General features: G+C 38.1%; 1 protein-coding gene across 2 annotated transcripts in view; it reads left to right on the top strand.

Annotated features, from left to right (window-relative positions):
- Nucleotides 1-1,345: 1,345 nt before the first annotated feature.
- LOC126213397 (putative nuclease HARBI1) overlaps nt 1,346-17,413 on the top strand; it is a 39,868-nt gene continuing 23,800 nt past the window's right edge. The window contains exons 1-5 of one of the 2 annotated variants that reach the window (XR_007541160.1): nt 1,346-1,449; nt 1,544-1,624; nt 1,722-1,784; nt 1,892-2,975; nt 12,540-12,974. Coding sequence is in view for 1 of the 2 variants with exons in the window: in XM_049941098.1 (XP_049797055.1) it covers nt 1,553-1,624; nt 1,722-1,784; nt 1,892-2,975 (1,219 nt within the window). In the remaining variant the exon portion in view is untranslated. The remainder of the gene's footprint in view (nt 1,450-1,543; nt 1,625-1,721; nt 1,785-1,891; nt 2,976-12,539; nt 12,975-17,413) is intronic. The other variant, XM_049941098.1, reaches the window with a different exon arrangement.

Raw genomic sequence — 17,413 nt, 5'->3', positions numbered from 1 at the left:
ACCGACCTGCACTATATTTTCAGATTTATAACGTAAGCAACGTCTTAGAGAATCCTCCATTGGCCATCTTGAAGTGGTATGTACAATGTTAACCATTGCATAGATCTATTAAAATTGTTTTGTATTAAAAGACTGCTTGAAAAATTGAATCTGAGGTATGATATGCACAAAGGCGAATTGAAAACATAAACAGTGGACACTAGCAGCTTGTGGCTGGTTCATGAAGTTGTGTGAACATCTGAATGGAGAATATTGTCAAACTGCCAATACTTGACCTCACACATTCAGTATGTTTTGACAATACTGGGAGTGTTTTGAGGTTCATCAGTTCAGCTCGTCAGAATTTCCATATTTTTAGTGCTCTCAGACGGACAATACACCGCAGAAGTAAGGCTGTGAGGACAGGGCTCAAGTCGTACTCGGGTAGGTCAGATGGTAGAGCACTTGCCCGCGAAAGGCAAAGGTGGGTCGAGTCTCGGTCCATCACACAGTTTTAATCTGCCAGGAAATGTCATATCAGCGCACTCTCCGCTGCAGAGTGAAAACCTCATTCTGGAAATATACCGACGGTTTGACAATGTTGTTGAACAAATGAGGGCCCCTTAACGTTTATTCGAGTAGAGATTCGGGGCAGTTTTACGATCTTGCACAGATCGGAAGTTATTTTTGGGCAGCGAATTCTCCCCATGATCGTCCCAACCGTTTCTGAGCGGCCGAAAGCCGTGCACATTTAATTCTACAATATGGCAGTAACCAATTGTGGTTTCCAAGTGTCATATAGGTACCTCTTCAGGTAGCTAGGCATTTTAATCGCTCAGCACGACACCAGGGGATGTATTCGCTAGTGAAATTCGTCATAAATAATTCCTCACAATTTAAGAAAAACAGTGATGTCCATATATCCTACGCAAGAGGAAAAACCACCTTTATTAACCATAGCTAAAGGTGTTAGTGGCTCAGAAACGATTTTAACCATTTGCCCAGTAACATAAAATGTCTGACAGGTAGCGAAGCAAGTTTTAAATATATCGTTAATTTAAAATAATTTCTCCTGGAGAACTACAATTATTCCATTGACGAATTTCTACTTAATACTAGCCAGTAAAGAAAAAAGGAGTAGTTTCATGAATAGAACTGAAAATAATAATATGTTCACAAATGTTAACACTAATCATTTATAAATATCCTGTAAACTGTCTCGTTCGACATCATTTCGATAAAAGAATCGTTCAAATAATCTATGAAACATGGAAGAAAAATCTTCCAGTGTCTAAATAAATTTGTTCCAAAGACCAACAGCTGCGCATGTGCATAACTTTGTCGAACTTCGTTGGTTTGTTTACACTGTGCAGTCTATCTGTTAGCCTTGTTGTAACTGGAAGCAACTTTGTTTTGGTTTCGATTTTTTTTCCCTGTTTCTTGCTTTTTTGGTGCAAAATCAATTGTAAGGTAAGCATCTTTGTGATACTGTGAAATCACTTTTACTTGAAGTAGAGCAAAGCAACTCGAACTTTCAGTAATGTGAAATTTTCGATTTTTCCAGACCCTCAAAATGATGTTCGTTTGGGATTGGGATTGTAACTATCCTTCCAGTGACGATGATTTTGAAGAAAATTTGCTTCAGGTAAGCTAAGCATTTCACTTATTCCCGTGAAATCACTTTTGATACTGCAAAGTAACTGGATATTGTGTAATATATTTACGGATGTAATTTATTCCAGATGCTCAGCGATTCTGATTATTCTGTTTCCAGTGATGACGAATTTGAAGAAACGCCAGTTCAGGTAACGTAAGCATTTTATACATGCGTATGAAATCATTTTTACTTGGAGTGGTGCAAAGTGACCGGAATTGTGTGTAAAATGGTATTTACGAATGCGATTCATTCCAGATGTCCAGTGGGTCGGGTTATATTCCTTCCAGTCATAATCAGTCTGAAGCAATATTAGTTCAGAAGACTGAGAGAGAGAAGGAAGACGATGATTTCAGTCTGTCTAAAGGAACATTAGCTCAGAATAGTAAGAGACAGAAGGAAGAAGATTTTCTGGTTCAGTCTGAAGCAACGTCAGTTCAGAGGAGTAAAAGACAGAAGAAAGATGATTATTTCGATCTCGTGGTGCCGCAGTATAGTGATGCCGTGTTTTTGGAACATTTCCGTGTGCGACGCCACATTGCAGAGTACATTGCTGAGAAGTACAGAAATTCTGCTTATTACAACCATCAAGCGGGTGGGAATGGAAAACTAATCCCCTTACAACAGATCCTAATTTTTTTATGGTTTGCTGGACATGAAACAGACACATTCAGAAATGTGTCAGAGAGGTTCAGCATCTCTGCTAGTACTCTGTGCAATATTGTGAAAAGGGTGTCACACTTCATTAGCAATGAATACGTTGGTGTAATAAAGTGGCCGTCTGCTGCAGAAAAAGCAGGCATAGAATCGTACTTCCGGTCAAACGGTTTGCCAGGTGTGGTTGGCGCCATCGGCGGTACTCATATTAAGATTGATAAACCTCAAAGCGACCCCTATTCATATTTGAACACGAAACGTTATTATTCTATTCAATTGCAGATCGTTTCCGACCACGAGCTACGTATAAGGGATATATTCGTGGGTTACCCGGGGTCAGTCGATGACGAGACAGTGTTCAAAAAATCACCATTGTTTAAAAAGCTCGGAGAAATTTGCAGCGAGCTATGTATTGTGGGAGACGTCGCGTACCCATGCCTTAAGCATTTGCTGACTCCTTACAGAAACACCGGGCACTTAACCAGACAGCAAAATAATTTCAATCTTGTGCTTTCGAGAAGTACGAGTGTTGTTGAACATTGTTTCCGTGTATTAAAAGAGCGTTTTAAGCAGTTGTTTTATATTAAGTTAAGGAACATTGAAGACATAGTTCATTTTATTCGAGCTTGCTGCATACTGCACAATATCGCCTTGAAAGACACCTTTGTATTTGAAGGAAACGAAGGTAAATATAGAAGTTTTTATACTTGTAATATTGCTTGTATTTTAACATTTTTTTCACAACAGACCTTACCAAAACTGTCACGTTTTATTTATTTCATTGGGCAGCTTTGGATGTGATGAAGTGCATATTTGTGATGTCAGTTTTACAAAATAATAATCATATGCACTGTTTAATTATTACAGATTTTTAAATACAAAAAACCATACAAAAGTATACATTTGGGATGTACTGTATATTCCACCTATACATAGTTGAATTCTGTTATACTATACATAAATACACATTTTGAATTTGCTAACATTCTGCCTGCCGGTGTTGTTATTGTTGTTGTTGTGGTCTTCAGTCCTGAGACTGGTTTGATGCAGCTCTCCATGCTACTCTATACTGTGCAAGCTGCTTCATCTCCCAGTACCTACTGCAACCTACATTCTTCTGAATCTGCTTGGTGTATTTATTTCTTGGTCTCCCTTGACGATTTTTACTCTCCACGCTGCCCCCCAATACTAAATTGGTGATCCCTTGATGCCTCAGAACATGTCCTACCAACCGATCCCTCCTTCTAGTCAAGTTGTGCCACAAACTTCTCTTCTCCCCAATCCTCTTCAACACCCCCTCATTAGTTATGTGATCTACCCATCTAATCTTCAGCATTCTTCTGTAGCACCACATTTCGAAAGCTTCTATTCTCTTCTTGTCTAAACTATTTATCGTCCATGTTTCATTTCCATACATGGCTACACTCCATACAAATACTTTCAGAAACGACTTCCTCACACTTAATCTATACTCGATGTTAACAAATTTCTCTTCTTCCGAAACGCTTTCCTTCCCATTGCCAGTCTATATTTTATATCCTCTCTACTTCGACCATCATCAGTTACTTTGCTCCCCAAATAGCAAAACTCCTTTACTACTTTAAGTGTCTCATTTCCTAATCTGATACCCTCAGCATCACCCGACTTAATTCGACTACATTCCATTATCCTCGTTTTGCTTTTGTTGATGTTCATCTTATACCCTCCTTTCAAGACACTGTCCATTCCATTCAACTGCTCTTCCAAGTCCTTTGCTGTCTCTGACAGAATTACAATATCATTGGCGAACCTCAAAGTTTTTATTTCTTCTCCGTGGATTTTAATACCTACTCCGAATTTTTCTTTCGTTTCCTTTACTGTTTGCTCAGTATACAGATTGAATAACATCAGGGAGAGGCTACAACCCTGTCTCACTCCCTTCCCAACCACTGTTTCCCTTTCATGCCACTCAACTCTTATAACTGCCATTTGGTTTCTGTACAAATTGTAAATAGCCTTTCGCTCCATGTATTTTACCCCTGCCACCTTCAGAATTTGAAAGAGAGTATTCCAGTCAACATTGTCAAAAGCTTTCTCTAAGTCTACAAATGCTAGAAATGTAGGTTTGCCTTTCCTTAATCTAGCTTCTAAGATAAGTCGTAGGGTCAGTATTGCCTCACGTGTTCCAATATTTCTACGGAATCCAAACTGATCTTCCTCTAGGTTGGCTTCTACTAGTTTTTCCATTCGTCTGTAAATTTTCACATCTGTCAACACCTGCTTTCTTCGGGATTGGAATTCTGCCTATACACGTTTTAATTCTGTGACACTGTATACCTAATTCAATTCTTTGCATTTAGCATGAATTCATTGACTGAATAGAAGGGACTTTCTACAAGAAATATTTGTATTGTTTGTGACAGTTTGTCTTGCAAACTGATATTTCAACTGTCAAGCAGTAAACAGGTAAACAGTTTTTTTTTTTTTTTTTTTTTTTTTTTTTTTTTTTTTTTTTTATATATATATTGCCGATTAAGCACTGCTTCTTTTGCACTTAACTGTGTTGTGTTGAACTGTATACAGTTTCTGGTACCAAAGGTAAGTATGAAAGGTTCGAAGAGATTTTTCTTATTTTCCAAGCAGAAAGTTTTGTGTGTTCTACTTGTAGAAAGAATTTTAAATTTTTTGAGTAGTGGCTTCCAGCTGTCTGTTCTTCTTGCATTAGCCATTGCTTTGATTGCTATTCCTCTTTTTTTTTTTTTAGTTCAAAGATTTTCATTGCATCACTCGATTGACTCTATATATCTGTGCCAAGTGTTATAATAGCTTTAAAATTGAGAAGTACACTATTTGCATAGCATCATTTGCTACTAGTGGCAGAGAACAAACATGGCAGAACTTAGTTTGCTGGCAATGTGGTCTTTCCACAGTAAACAAGTTACCTACGGTACAAAGTATTGAACCCTCCTTGCATTTTTCAGTATGGTGTGGATGTAAATATTAGGCCTCACTACTGGTCAATTTGTTACCACAACCATATTGTTTACTTTCACATTTGTTGGCTTTACCGACTCGTAACCATATTATCACCTTACGACCTAACCTAGGCCTCGGGCGGTGCTTCAGATCAAGCTGTCACCACAAAGCAAGATTTTAGGGGAAGGGGGGGGGGGTGTCCAATACATAGCTTTAACCTTGGTGATCCCTAAGAATTTTGTGTTTGGAACTGCAATTATATCCAATGCCTGCAATTGTGAAGATTCCTATAATTTTCTTGTGTTATTGTTCCAAAACAGTTTTTCTTTAATTTTCTCATTATTGTGAATTAGCCTATTGGTTTCATCTACGTCTAAATCATACTCTGCAAACCACCTAATGTTGTGTGGTGGAGGGTACCTTCAGTACACCATCCAATACCTCCAACCCTCTTCCTTTCACAAATAGTGTGTGGGAAGAATGATTATTCGAAAGCCTCTGTATTGGCTCTAATTTTTTGAGTTTTCTCCTCATGGTCAATACGTGAGATGTATGTGGGGGTGAAGTAATATTTTGTCCGACTTCTCCTGAAAAGTACTGTCCCGAAATTTCAGTAGTAAATCTCTTCATGATGCACAATGCCTCTCTTGTAACGTCTGCCAGCGGAGTTTGTTTACCGTCTCTGTAACGCTCTCTCGCTAGCTAAACGACCCTGTGACGAAACGCGCCACTCTTCGTTGGATCTCTTCTATCTCCTCTATCAGTCCTCCCTGATACGGATCCCAGATAGGTGAACAATACTCGAGAATCTGGTGAACAATCACATGACAAGCCACTTCTTTCATGGATGAGTTACATTTCCTTAAGATTCTTCTGATGACTCTGGGTTTGGTGTTGGCTTTTCCCACTATCAGTTTTTACGGCAGACATTGTCTCCAGCTGTTTGTCATCAGTAGTGTAGCTGTACAGTAATGGATTTCTTTTCCTGTGCATGCCCAATATGTTACGTTTATTTATGCTGAGGGTTAACTGCCAGGGCGTACACCATTCATCAATTCTCTGCAGGTCATTCTGCAAATTCTTACTATCCTCTGGCGTTGCTACTTTGGTATAGACAGCTACATCATCTGCGAATAGCCGTAAAGAGCATTCGACTCTTTCTAACAGATCATTTACATATACTGTAAACAGCAGCCCTGTCACACTTCCCTGTGGTACTCCAGATATTACCTTTACATCTGTCGATTTAGTTCCATTGAGAGTGATGGGTTGAGCTCTATCTGCAAGAAAGTCTTGAATCCAATCGTGAGTCTGCTCTGATATTCCATAAGCTCGTATTTTTTTCATTAAACGGCAATGCAGGACGGTATCAAATGCCTCAAAGAACACGGCATCAACCTGAGCGCAGTTGTCCACTGCGCTGTGGATTTCATTTATGAACAGAGCAAGCTGAGTATCGCAGGATTTTCCAAAAGCGTCATAATTCTTGAACATAAGCAACTGAGTCATATGCTGAATCATGAGTTTGCTTTTGTCGATGATCATACCAGTAGTATCATCTGCATAAAAGAATAATTTCACTTTGTGTTTAGACGTGAGTCGTTTATGTATAACAGGACCAGCAGAGGTCCTAATAGGGTCAATCCAAATGAAGTGGTCCAATAAAAATTAAGTTGGTTGCTTGACCATTTTTAAATATTTTAATTTTTTTGTGTGATTGCCATATAATTGAGAAGTTAAAAACAGTTTTTAAAATAATTTATCTTGGACCTTTACTGGATGGTGGCCATTTTCATTAGCAGGCGCGTGACGATTTTTCAGTCTGGAGACAGTGAAAATTTGAATCTCTGCACTGGGTTAAGTTACAACATTGCAATTGACATGATTGATTTTAGAAAAGTGTCCTCTACAACAGTGTCTATTACACAAAATACCCTACATTCAAAAGTAACCGGTCAAAATGACCTCCAAAGTTTGGTATCCAAATTTTCAAAAATCCAGATTTTAGGTCCAAAAATAACAAACAAGGGGTGATTTATGAGTGTCTATTTTATTCCTATAGTTAGATATCGTACACTACTAGCCCCAAATAGAGCAAGAGCACTTACAAATGTTTCCTTAATTTTTTATGAATTTGGTCTGTGGTTCATCTTTGTAGGTTGGCTTTACTTACTTCTTGTTTTGTTGTACCTCATACTCCATCACATGCATTTTTACCATGGAAAGATGCAAAAAAGTGTCATTCAGCCTCCGACCCAAAGTCTGCTTTGTGGTTGCACAGATTTGAAAAATTCTTTTTGTTCTTATACTGACTACCACTTCCATCTGAAAACTATATCAGCTTCTCAACCTTGGAAAAATTTTCTCTTATGTAATTTATTACATACTTTTGAAACACATGTACAGCCAAAGTGCTGTGCTGCAAGTAGTCGCTTAGAATGCAAATTGAAGAACTGCAAACTTCATCTTTCTCATTTTTAAAGTAGAGAATAAATGTATGCACTGTTGCCTGGTCATTGACCCAGTGGTATCCTTGTATTGCATCCTGAATCACAAATGTAAAATTTTCTGCAAAATAAGCTAGCACTATGCATTCAGTTTCTCTGAAGTTGTGCTTTTTGTCCTTCAAAAACTTACTTCGGATTTTCAAAACATAGTGGTGACTTTTGAGTTTTTGTAAGTTATCAGTTAAAAATTCCATGTACTCTTCCTGAGATGTAACCACTGTTATCATTTCTGCCCAGTCAGTGTCACAGACCATTAAATCTAGTAACTCTTTGTAGATACGATCACTGAGTTTTGCACCCGCAATCATTTGTTCAACATTTTGATGATATAAGCAAACACATACGGAGTGTGTCCCTGAGGATACAGCCAAAATACACCACTTAGTGTGGAGGTCACAAAATTTTGACATTCCAATTTTGCATTCAGGATGAGAATTTTGGAAAGCTACATAAAGTTCATTTAAATCTGACAGCAGTAGTCATTTCCATTTATAACAACTCTTTTTCTATCTTTGCAACCTGGGCACATTCTACTGTTTTCATCATCTTCAAAAAACTGCTGGATCTTTTTAATTGTTTCTTCACTTATACCTACTCCTTTCTTCTTTCATGAAACTGGAAGAATGCTGCATTGCTCTTTCATTAATTTTCGGGTTAGTTTAACGAAATGATGAGAAATGTTGAATTCATGAATTATTTTTTCTCGACCATGAGTCGGGGAGCAAACTTAAAATTTTAACTTCTTTCCCTTTAGATGTCACTGAATATTTAATTTTTAATTTCTTTATTAAGCTCAAATATTCAGTGTCAGATGATGCTGGTGATAGGTTTTCTTCTTCTTTAGAAATTATGTTGGTCTCTGTATTATTAAAGCATGATTTTCGAATTTTGTCTGAAATTTGTTGTACCTTATTTTCAATAGCTGCTTTTCTTTTTCTGATACTTAATTTTATTACTTTCGAAGCAGGAGATACGTCTTAACTTAGAACAAGCAAAATCCAGTGTGCTAACAGCTTCCTCATTAGGAATATAAATGTCATTAACAAGGTTACATGATTCTGGTTCTGGATTCACAACAGATATTTTTGAATAACAATTTGGGCACAGGGAATTTCCAGGAATCACATTACATTTCACTTGGGAAGCTGTTTCACCCTTACATAACAAGGACAAATGTTCCAAATTTTATTTTCCTTAAACCTTCAGTAATAGGCTTTTTATAAACTTTAAGTGGATCGCAGCACTTTCTTCCAAACATGTGGTTGTACTTCAGAGTATATTTCTTTTCATGAAACCCACACACTGATGTTACAGAAGAACTTACTCGAAATTTAAACAAAGTTTGGCTAACTTCAAGAAAGTTATTGACATGTTTCAGGCTTTTTTTAAAAAAACTGTTTTGTGACATACTTCACTTGCTATCTGTCCAACAGAGCACTGTTCAGCCATGTTAGTGCATTCCAGTTAATCTCTCAAAATTACAAATTACACACAGAACAAACCAAAAAAACACATTCTACACTCTCAATGAAGTATGTACATCCACTCTAACAGAATGCCATACCCAGCAATAATGTACTTCATTATTGACAATAAACCTAACATATAAATGGGCATTTTTATTACCATAGAACAAAAGCGAAAGCTTCTATTGTTTAATATTGCGTTATTAAAAATAAATAAACTAAATGAATATTGGGTGATAGTGTTAACTAAATATATGTCACAATTAAATTTTATTACAATGAAACAGTAAACCGTTTAAATAGGCAACAGTCATAAGATCAGTTGTAGAGTAATGTGAATTATTTCCTTATTTTCAAAAATTCATATCTTTGTTCACAGTCGGGTATCGATGTTGAAATTTTTACAGTACGTTGCTATCACTAGTTGTACAAACTGTGCAAAAATCATATTTTTATATTCAGTCTCACCTGAGATAACTAACCCCAAACTTTACAAAATATGAAAATTGGCAAATTTCAAAAATTTATAAAAAAAATTAAGGAAACATTTGTAAATGTTCTTGCTCTTTATGAGGCTAGTAGTGTATGATATCTAACCATAGGGAAAAAATAGACTCTCATAAATCACTCCTTGTTTGTTATTTTTGGGCCTAAAAAGTGGATTTTTGAAAATTTGGATACCAAACTTTGGAGGTTATTTTTACTGGTTCTTTTTGAATGTAGGGTATTTTGTGTAATAGTCAATGTTGTAGAGGACACTCTTCTAAAAACAATCATGTCAATTGCAATGTTGTAACTTAACCCAGTGCAGAGAGAGTCACATTTTCGCTAATGTCTCCAGACTGAAAAATCGTCAAGGACCTACAAATAAAAATGGCTACCGTCCAGTAAAGGTGCAAGATAAATTATTTAAAAAAAACTGTTTTGAACTTCTCAATTATAGGGCAATTGCACATAAAAAAATTAAAATATTTAAAAATGGTCAAGCAACCATCACTAGACCACTTTATATGGATTGACCCAATATGATAACCTGTGGTACACTGTGACTATTTGTTGAAATTTCATTAAATATTTCTTTTGTGTTTGGTTGTATTTCTAATTCTTGTTTTCTGTTTTGCAGGTATGATACAAAGAAAATTTCCTCTAATCTCATAGTAGTTTCCTTATATTAAAATGTCTTGGTCAGCTTGATAGTAAACTTTTATGGCCCAGAAAGTATTAATAGGATTTTGGCCTCGATCTAATCCTACCGAAGTTATATATGTACATTCAGATGCAGCTGAAACTGTTGATTTTCCTTTCTGGAATCTGAACTGTCTACCATTTATGATACCATTTCTTTCAATATATGACATAAACCTGATGTATATTAGTTTTTCAAGAACTTTTGAGAAAAGGGTAGCAGACTAACAGGTCTGTAGTTGAGAGAGAAAATTTGATCTTCATTTCTTATTATTTATTTGCACAGTGACAAGATTCTAGTTATTTTCATTTTTCGGGTATGGCCCAAGCACACATCTGATTCCAAGATCCAAGACATTCTGTGTGATGGCATGAATTGACATAGTAAAGGATGTAAGAGGCATCTTATTAAATGTTAACCATGGTTGTCTTAGGTAACCTTTGAAGATCATAAACTATGGTTTTTCTTTTACCAAATCTGTCATGCTGTAAGGGGGAGTGGTTTGGGTGTAATCTGACACACTGCTTAAATTGTCGATAGAGACAGTAGTAACAAATTGTGCCGCCCCCTCTCGCTCCCCCGCCCAGATATTTGGCTGCTGCTTTATGTATTTTGCACGATTTCCAAGGTTAAGACTAGGCAGGATTTAAGAGCACATGTTAAATTGTTGTTGTGAGTGAAACTATTAGTGATTATAATTTGTCATGTTATTTCTTAATATGATTTGGCTGTTTTTGTAATGTGGTAAGTTTCTTCAGGGTGAGATTAACCAGAAACCTAAATGCATAGTTCAAATGGTTGTGAATGAAACAAGCAGTAATGTTATTTATAATTTCGGATTTTACAAAAATTTGACTGCTTTTCTTTTTTCCTTCTTACAATACCCTCTCTCCCCCTCCCCTCCACCCACCCCCCACCCCTCCCATGAATGTGACATCATGGAGGGTCTGCTGCAATCGATCGTTCTTACAAGGGTTGTGTTCTTGCTATGAGTGGCTCTCTCTTATGGTAGATGTTTCTTTTTGTACAGTGGTTTTGTAGTAATAGCCCTGTTGAATGTGGTCGGGACTTTGCTATTCATTGGTTATTTATCTGGTTTCGGTTTTTGACCTGTTAATTTTCATTTATCATGTGATTCCAATTGTTTAAAGGTACATGTAGTAGGTTGGTGCATAAGTTCATAGTATTTTTCCATAAATTTAATAAGCACAGCACGTAACAGAGAATATAGTCATTAATAGTATAGTATTCTCCTTCACTATGTACAACAGTCCAGCAATGCTAGGATAACTCTTCATTTCTGCAACTGTAGAAATCACATGGTTTTGTGGAGAACAACTCGTCAAACCTTGTTCGGAAAGCATTCTCAATCAGAAAGGAAGCTCCTTGAAGGTTGTTCGATGGAAAGCAGAAAAGGTGAAAATCTGAGGACGCAAGATGAGGTGAATAAGGAGGGTGCAGAATGATGTCCTGTATAGTTTTTTTGTCAGTCTAGCAGAAAGTGGGCTGGCATTATCGTGGAGTAGCATCACTTCATGCCGTCTTTCTGGTCGTTGTTGACAATAAATGTCATCAGCAGTGATGGTTAAACCTTGCAGAAGTAATTCTTTGTGAGTTAATTGATGATGAGTTATCAGAGATGCACATATGACAATCTGCTGATTTGTGTGATTTTGGCTTACAGCATGTGGTACCAATACACCCAATTGTTGAATCTTCCCCATTGCATGCAAATGTCGTGTGATGCTGGAACGATCACAGCTCACAATATTTGTCAGTTCTCGAGTACACTGACCATTCATTTTGCTACGTAGGTCAGCCAAAATATATTACTCAGATTTTGTGTTTTTTAAGAGTAATTCATGTGTGTCATTTCTCAGCCATACAGTTGTTGTTTGGGGGTTGTCTGGTATTCCTGTCTTCATTTTCAGAGCAGTATAGGCCCACTGTAAGCATGATTCCATTTGTGTGTTTTCTTACATTTTCTTGTAGTTCATTCTCGAGGAATTTTTGTGTGCTATTTTTCGATTGTAATTGTTTTGTGCAGGTGTGTCTTTATTGCTGTCTTCATTTGAACTATATAGGTCCAGTGAAAAGTTCGATTCTAATTGATTGTATTTTGCATTGTTTGTTAGGTATTCCGGAACAACCCCCTCAAGAACCAAGGACCTTGCTGTTGGTGGGGTGGTTTGCTTGTCTCAGCAATACCGATAGCCGTGCCATAGGGTCTCTGTTGACAGGCCACATGAAGTGTGGTTCATGAAGAGGGACGACAGCCTTTACAGTAGTTGCAGGAGTAACAGTCTGGATGAGTGAAGGAGCTGGCCTTGTAGCATCAGCCAGAACGCCTGGTATTGTGAATGGCTGAAAGCTGGAGAAAACTACAGCCATAATTTTTTCCGAGGCATGGAGCTCTATTGTATGGTTAAATGACAGGCATCTTCTTGGGTAAAATAGTCCCCCATTTGGAACTCCGGGTGGGGCTACTCACAAGGATGTCGTCATCAGGAGAAAGAAAATTGACATTCTACGGACTGGAGTGTGGAATGTTAGATCTCTTACTCAGACAGGTAGGTTAGAAAATTTAAAAAGAGAAATGGATGAGTTGAATTTAGATGCAATAGGAATTAGTGAAGTTCAGTGGTAGGAGGAGGAACAGGACTTCTGGTCAGACGAACACCAGGTTGTAAATACAAAATCAGATAGGGTTAATGCAGGAGTAGGGCTAATAACGAATAAGAAAATAGGAATGCGTGTAAGATACTGTGAACAGCTTGTGAAAGCATTATTGTAGCCAAGATTGACACGAAGCCCACACCCACAACAATAGTACAAGTTCATAAGCTAATTAGCTCTGCAGATGATGTAGAAATTGGAGAAATGTATGAAATAAAAGAAATTCTTCAGATAGTTAAGAGAGAAAAAATTATTTGTGGTGGGCAATTGAAATTTGATAGTAAAAGGAAGAGAGAGAAAAATAGTAGGGAGACTGGAGGAAAGGAATGAAAGAGGAGGCCACGTGGTAGAATACTGCAGAGAGCATAATTTAATCATCTCTAACACTTCGGTTAAGAATCATGAAAGAAGGTTGTATATGTGGAAGGGACCTGGAAGCTTTCAGGTGGATTATGTAATGGTAAGAGAGGGGTTTTGAAACCAGATTTGGATAAGTTGAAAGAAGCAGAAGTTGTCGAGAGTTTCAGAGGGAGCATTATATGATGATTGACTCAAAGAGGGGAAAGGCATGCAGTATAATGTGAATGGGTATCTTTGAGAGATGAAATAGTGAAGTCAGCAGAGGCTCAAATCAGTAAACAGGCAAGGCCTAATAGAAAACCTTGGATATCACAGGAGAATTTGAATTTAATTGGTGAAATGAGAAAATATAAAAATAAAGCAGATGGAAGGGAATATAATAGTAAGTTTATTGCAGCCAAATAGCCATACAGATTCAAAGTACAATGATGATGGTAAAAGAAATTAGAAATTTTACATATTGTGATTTGCATAGTCACTTATTGACCGTGTCCTTTTGATACAGAGCTCTATATGGTAACGATTGCATATTTGATGACACAGTTTACACTCACTCATACATTTCATTTGGTTCACGGTATGACGTGTTCTTGCAAATATGGTGGTGGAAACCGTGGACTGCCATTCTGGTGATCACGTGTCTCATCTCGAAGTTTTCCTTTGTCCATGTTCAGTCAATCGTGGTGCCCATGCTGTAAAATTCTGGAGGTATGGCTTCCCTTTTTTCCTTCAAAGTTTTAAATTGAGTTTCCAAAGCGCTGCTGTTGGGTAGCATCAGGTTTGCCCGTAGGCCTTCAGTGAGGAAGGGTTCCCTCGCCAGCAAGTATAAGAGTCTGGATCGTGTTGTTTTGGGAGACTCCTATTGCTTTCTTTATATAGGTCGCCTTCATTCTTTCTAGTGGTGTTAGGTTTTTCACTGTAAGATGTGGTCCAATAATTTCTGTGCCATATGTCAGTATTGGGAAGATTTTGGCTCTGGATAGTGCCATTGCTGTCTCTAGGCTAAGGAATCTAATGTATTGTATTTCATGGATTGCCGTTATTGCTTGCATTGCTTTCTCTGTGACATGCTTTGTGAAACATTTTGCGGTTGTTTATATTGTGACTCCTAGAGACTTGAAGTCCAGTACAATCTCCAGTTTTCTCTCCCGTATGAAGATCTCAACTGATGCAGGTGCTCTTCCTCCATTTATGAGTATTCCCATTTCTGTTTTCGCCACATTTATTTTGAAGCTGTGCTCAACATGCCAATCTTCCATATCATTTATGGCTTCTTGTAACTTGGCAATGTCCTTTGTGCCTATTGTAATATCGTCTGCATATGCATATGAGATTACACCCTCCCTTTGTTCTTACAATTTCTTCCACTGCAAGGGTAAATAACAGAGGACTCAGTGGATCTCCCTGTAGTACTCTGTTTAATTGGAGAATCGGTTGTGATAAGGTGAGGTTGTCCGATACCCTTATTTCATTCCATCACAGTATTGCACTTATGATTTGTGTCCATATATTGTTTTCTCCTGAGTTTTCCTCTAGTTTTTTGCTCATTAATTTTTTGTTTATAAAGTCAAAGGCTTTTGTGAATTCTATGAAAACTACATAGAATTTTTCTCTGGCTTCAAGAGATTCTTATACTCTCTTTAGCAGGAGTTCTGTTGCACTCAGAGTTCACCTTCCCTTCCTGAACCCCATTTGGATTTTAAGATGGTGTTCATTGATTGTATGCTTTATTCGTCCTGTTATTATTTTTGTGAACACTTTGAAAGGTAAGTTTTCTAGGGCTATGCCTCTGTATTTGCTAGGGTCCTTGAGGTCTCCTTTTCCTTTGTAAAGCACTTTTCCTATTGACTGTCTCCACTGCTCTGGAATGAAGGCTGTTTCTATGCACTTATTGTATAGTTTTGTACACATTAGTGTTAGTATTTGGGCAGTGTCTTACAAATATTTGCTATGAAGTCAGTCAGGACCTGCAGCTGTTTTGTTCTTGGTGCTGTTAATGCCATCTTTGATCTCTTCTGTGGCCAATGGGATCCATTCCACAGTTGTTTGTGGCATTGTATCCTCTCTGCCCTCTGGTCTCCCTTTTAGTGCTTACTTGTTTGGTGTGTTGTCAAAGTGTGTCTCCCATATTTTCATATGGACGTAATGTGTTTCAGCTCATTTTCTGGGGCATAGCGCAATATATTGGTCTTTCGGGGCTTTCTCCACTAGTTTCTTTCTTTCTCTTGCCTGTAATGTTCTCTTCTTTTCCTTTAGAGTTTTCTTATAGATATTTAGTTTTTCGGCATATGTCCCGAGGAGTATGGGGTTGTTTGCGCAGTGTTTTAGTTGATGTAGGCTTTCTAGTACATCTTTTTAGACTGTAACACTGTGTCCAACCATTTTTTCGCTCTTCTTTTGTACCTGGAATTGGCAGCCTGTCTTAGTTCCCCTATCGCTTCTGTGGCTTCCTTTAGTCACGAATTGTCTCTTAGCATTTCGATTTGTTTTATCTCATCGGATTTTGCTTCCTCTTTCCCGAAGTCTATTGTTCTTGAAAGTGCTTCTTCCTCTTTTTCTTGCACCTTTCGCCATGCTCCTTAGATGTTTATTTCCAGAGGGACATGTTTCCGAAGTGGTGTGTGGGCTGCAGTTCAGAGAAGCAATATATTACCTCTGATTGGTCCCCTTATGAATGCAATGTCTATTGTACTTTCACCATTGTGGCAAATACGAGGTGTGATTGGAAAGTTTTAAGAATGGGCTTGTAATTGTACAGTGGTGGTACTTACATGCTACTCTGATTCATCTCCTTGAAAATAGTCCTGTTCTGACGGAACACACCGACTCCAATGGTGTTTCCACTTTTTACCTGTTTACCTGTAAATATGACATTAATGCAATAAATGCTCAAAATGATATCCGTCAACCTCAATGCATGTGGCAATATGTGTAACAATATTCCTCTCAACAGCGAGTGTCTTCTGTAACGTTCGCACATGCATTGTCAATGCGCTGATGCATGTTGTCAGGCGTTGTCGGTGGATCACGATAGCAAATATCCTTCAACTTTCCCCACAGAAAGAAATCCGGGGATGTCAGATCCCGTGAACATGCGGGCCACAGTATGGTGCTTCGACAACCAATCTACCTGTCATGAAATATGCTTTTCAATACCGCATCAACCGCATGCGAGCTATGTGCCGGACATTCATCATGTTTGAAGTACATCACCATTCTGTCATGCAGTGAAACATCTTGTAGTAACATCGGTAGAACATTACGTAGGAAATCAGCATACATTGCACCATTTAGATTGCCATCGATAAAATGGGGGCCAATTATCTTTCCTCCCATAATGCCGCACCATACATTAACCCACCAAGGTCGCTGACGTTCCACTTGACGCAGCCATCGTCGATTTTCTGTTGCCCAATATTGCATATTATGCCAGTTTACGTTACTGCTGTTGGTGAATAACGCTTCGTCGCTAAATAGAACACGTGCAGAAAATCTGTCATTGTCCCGTAATTTCTCTTGTGCCCTGTGGCAGAACTGTGCACGACGTTCAAAGTCGTTGCCATGCAGTTCCTGGTGCATAGAAATATGGTACGGGTGCAATCGATGTTGATGTAGCATTCTCAACAGCGACGTTTGTGAGATTCACGATTCTCATCCAATTTCGTCTGCTACTGATGTGCGGATTAGCCACAACAGCAGCTGAAACACCTACTTGGGCATCATCATTTGTTGCATGTCGTGGTTGATGTTTCACATGTGGCTGAACACTTCCTGTTTCCTTAAATAACGTAACTATCCGGCGAACGGTCCGGACACTTGGATGATGTCCAGGATACATAGCACATGCCCGTTGGGCATTTTGATCACAGAAGCTATACATCAACATGATAACCTTTTCCACAATTGGTAAACGGTCCATTTTAACATGGGAAAAGTTTCACGAAGCAAATACCGTCCGCACTGGCAGAATGTT

Source organism: Schistocerca nitens, chromosome 11 (assembly GCF_023898315.1).
Source record: "Schistocerca nitens isolate TAMUIC-IGC-003100 chromosome 11, iqSchNite1.1, whole genome shotgun sequence".
Lineage (NCBI taxonomy): Eukaryota > Metazoa > Arthropoda > Insecta > Orthoptera > Acrididae > Schistocerca > Schistocerca nitens.
This window is presented reverse-complemented; position numbering and strand designations above follow the sequence as displayed.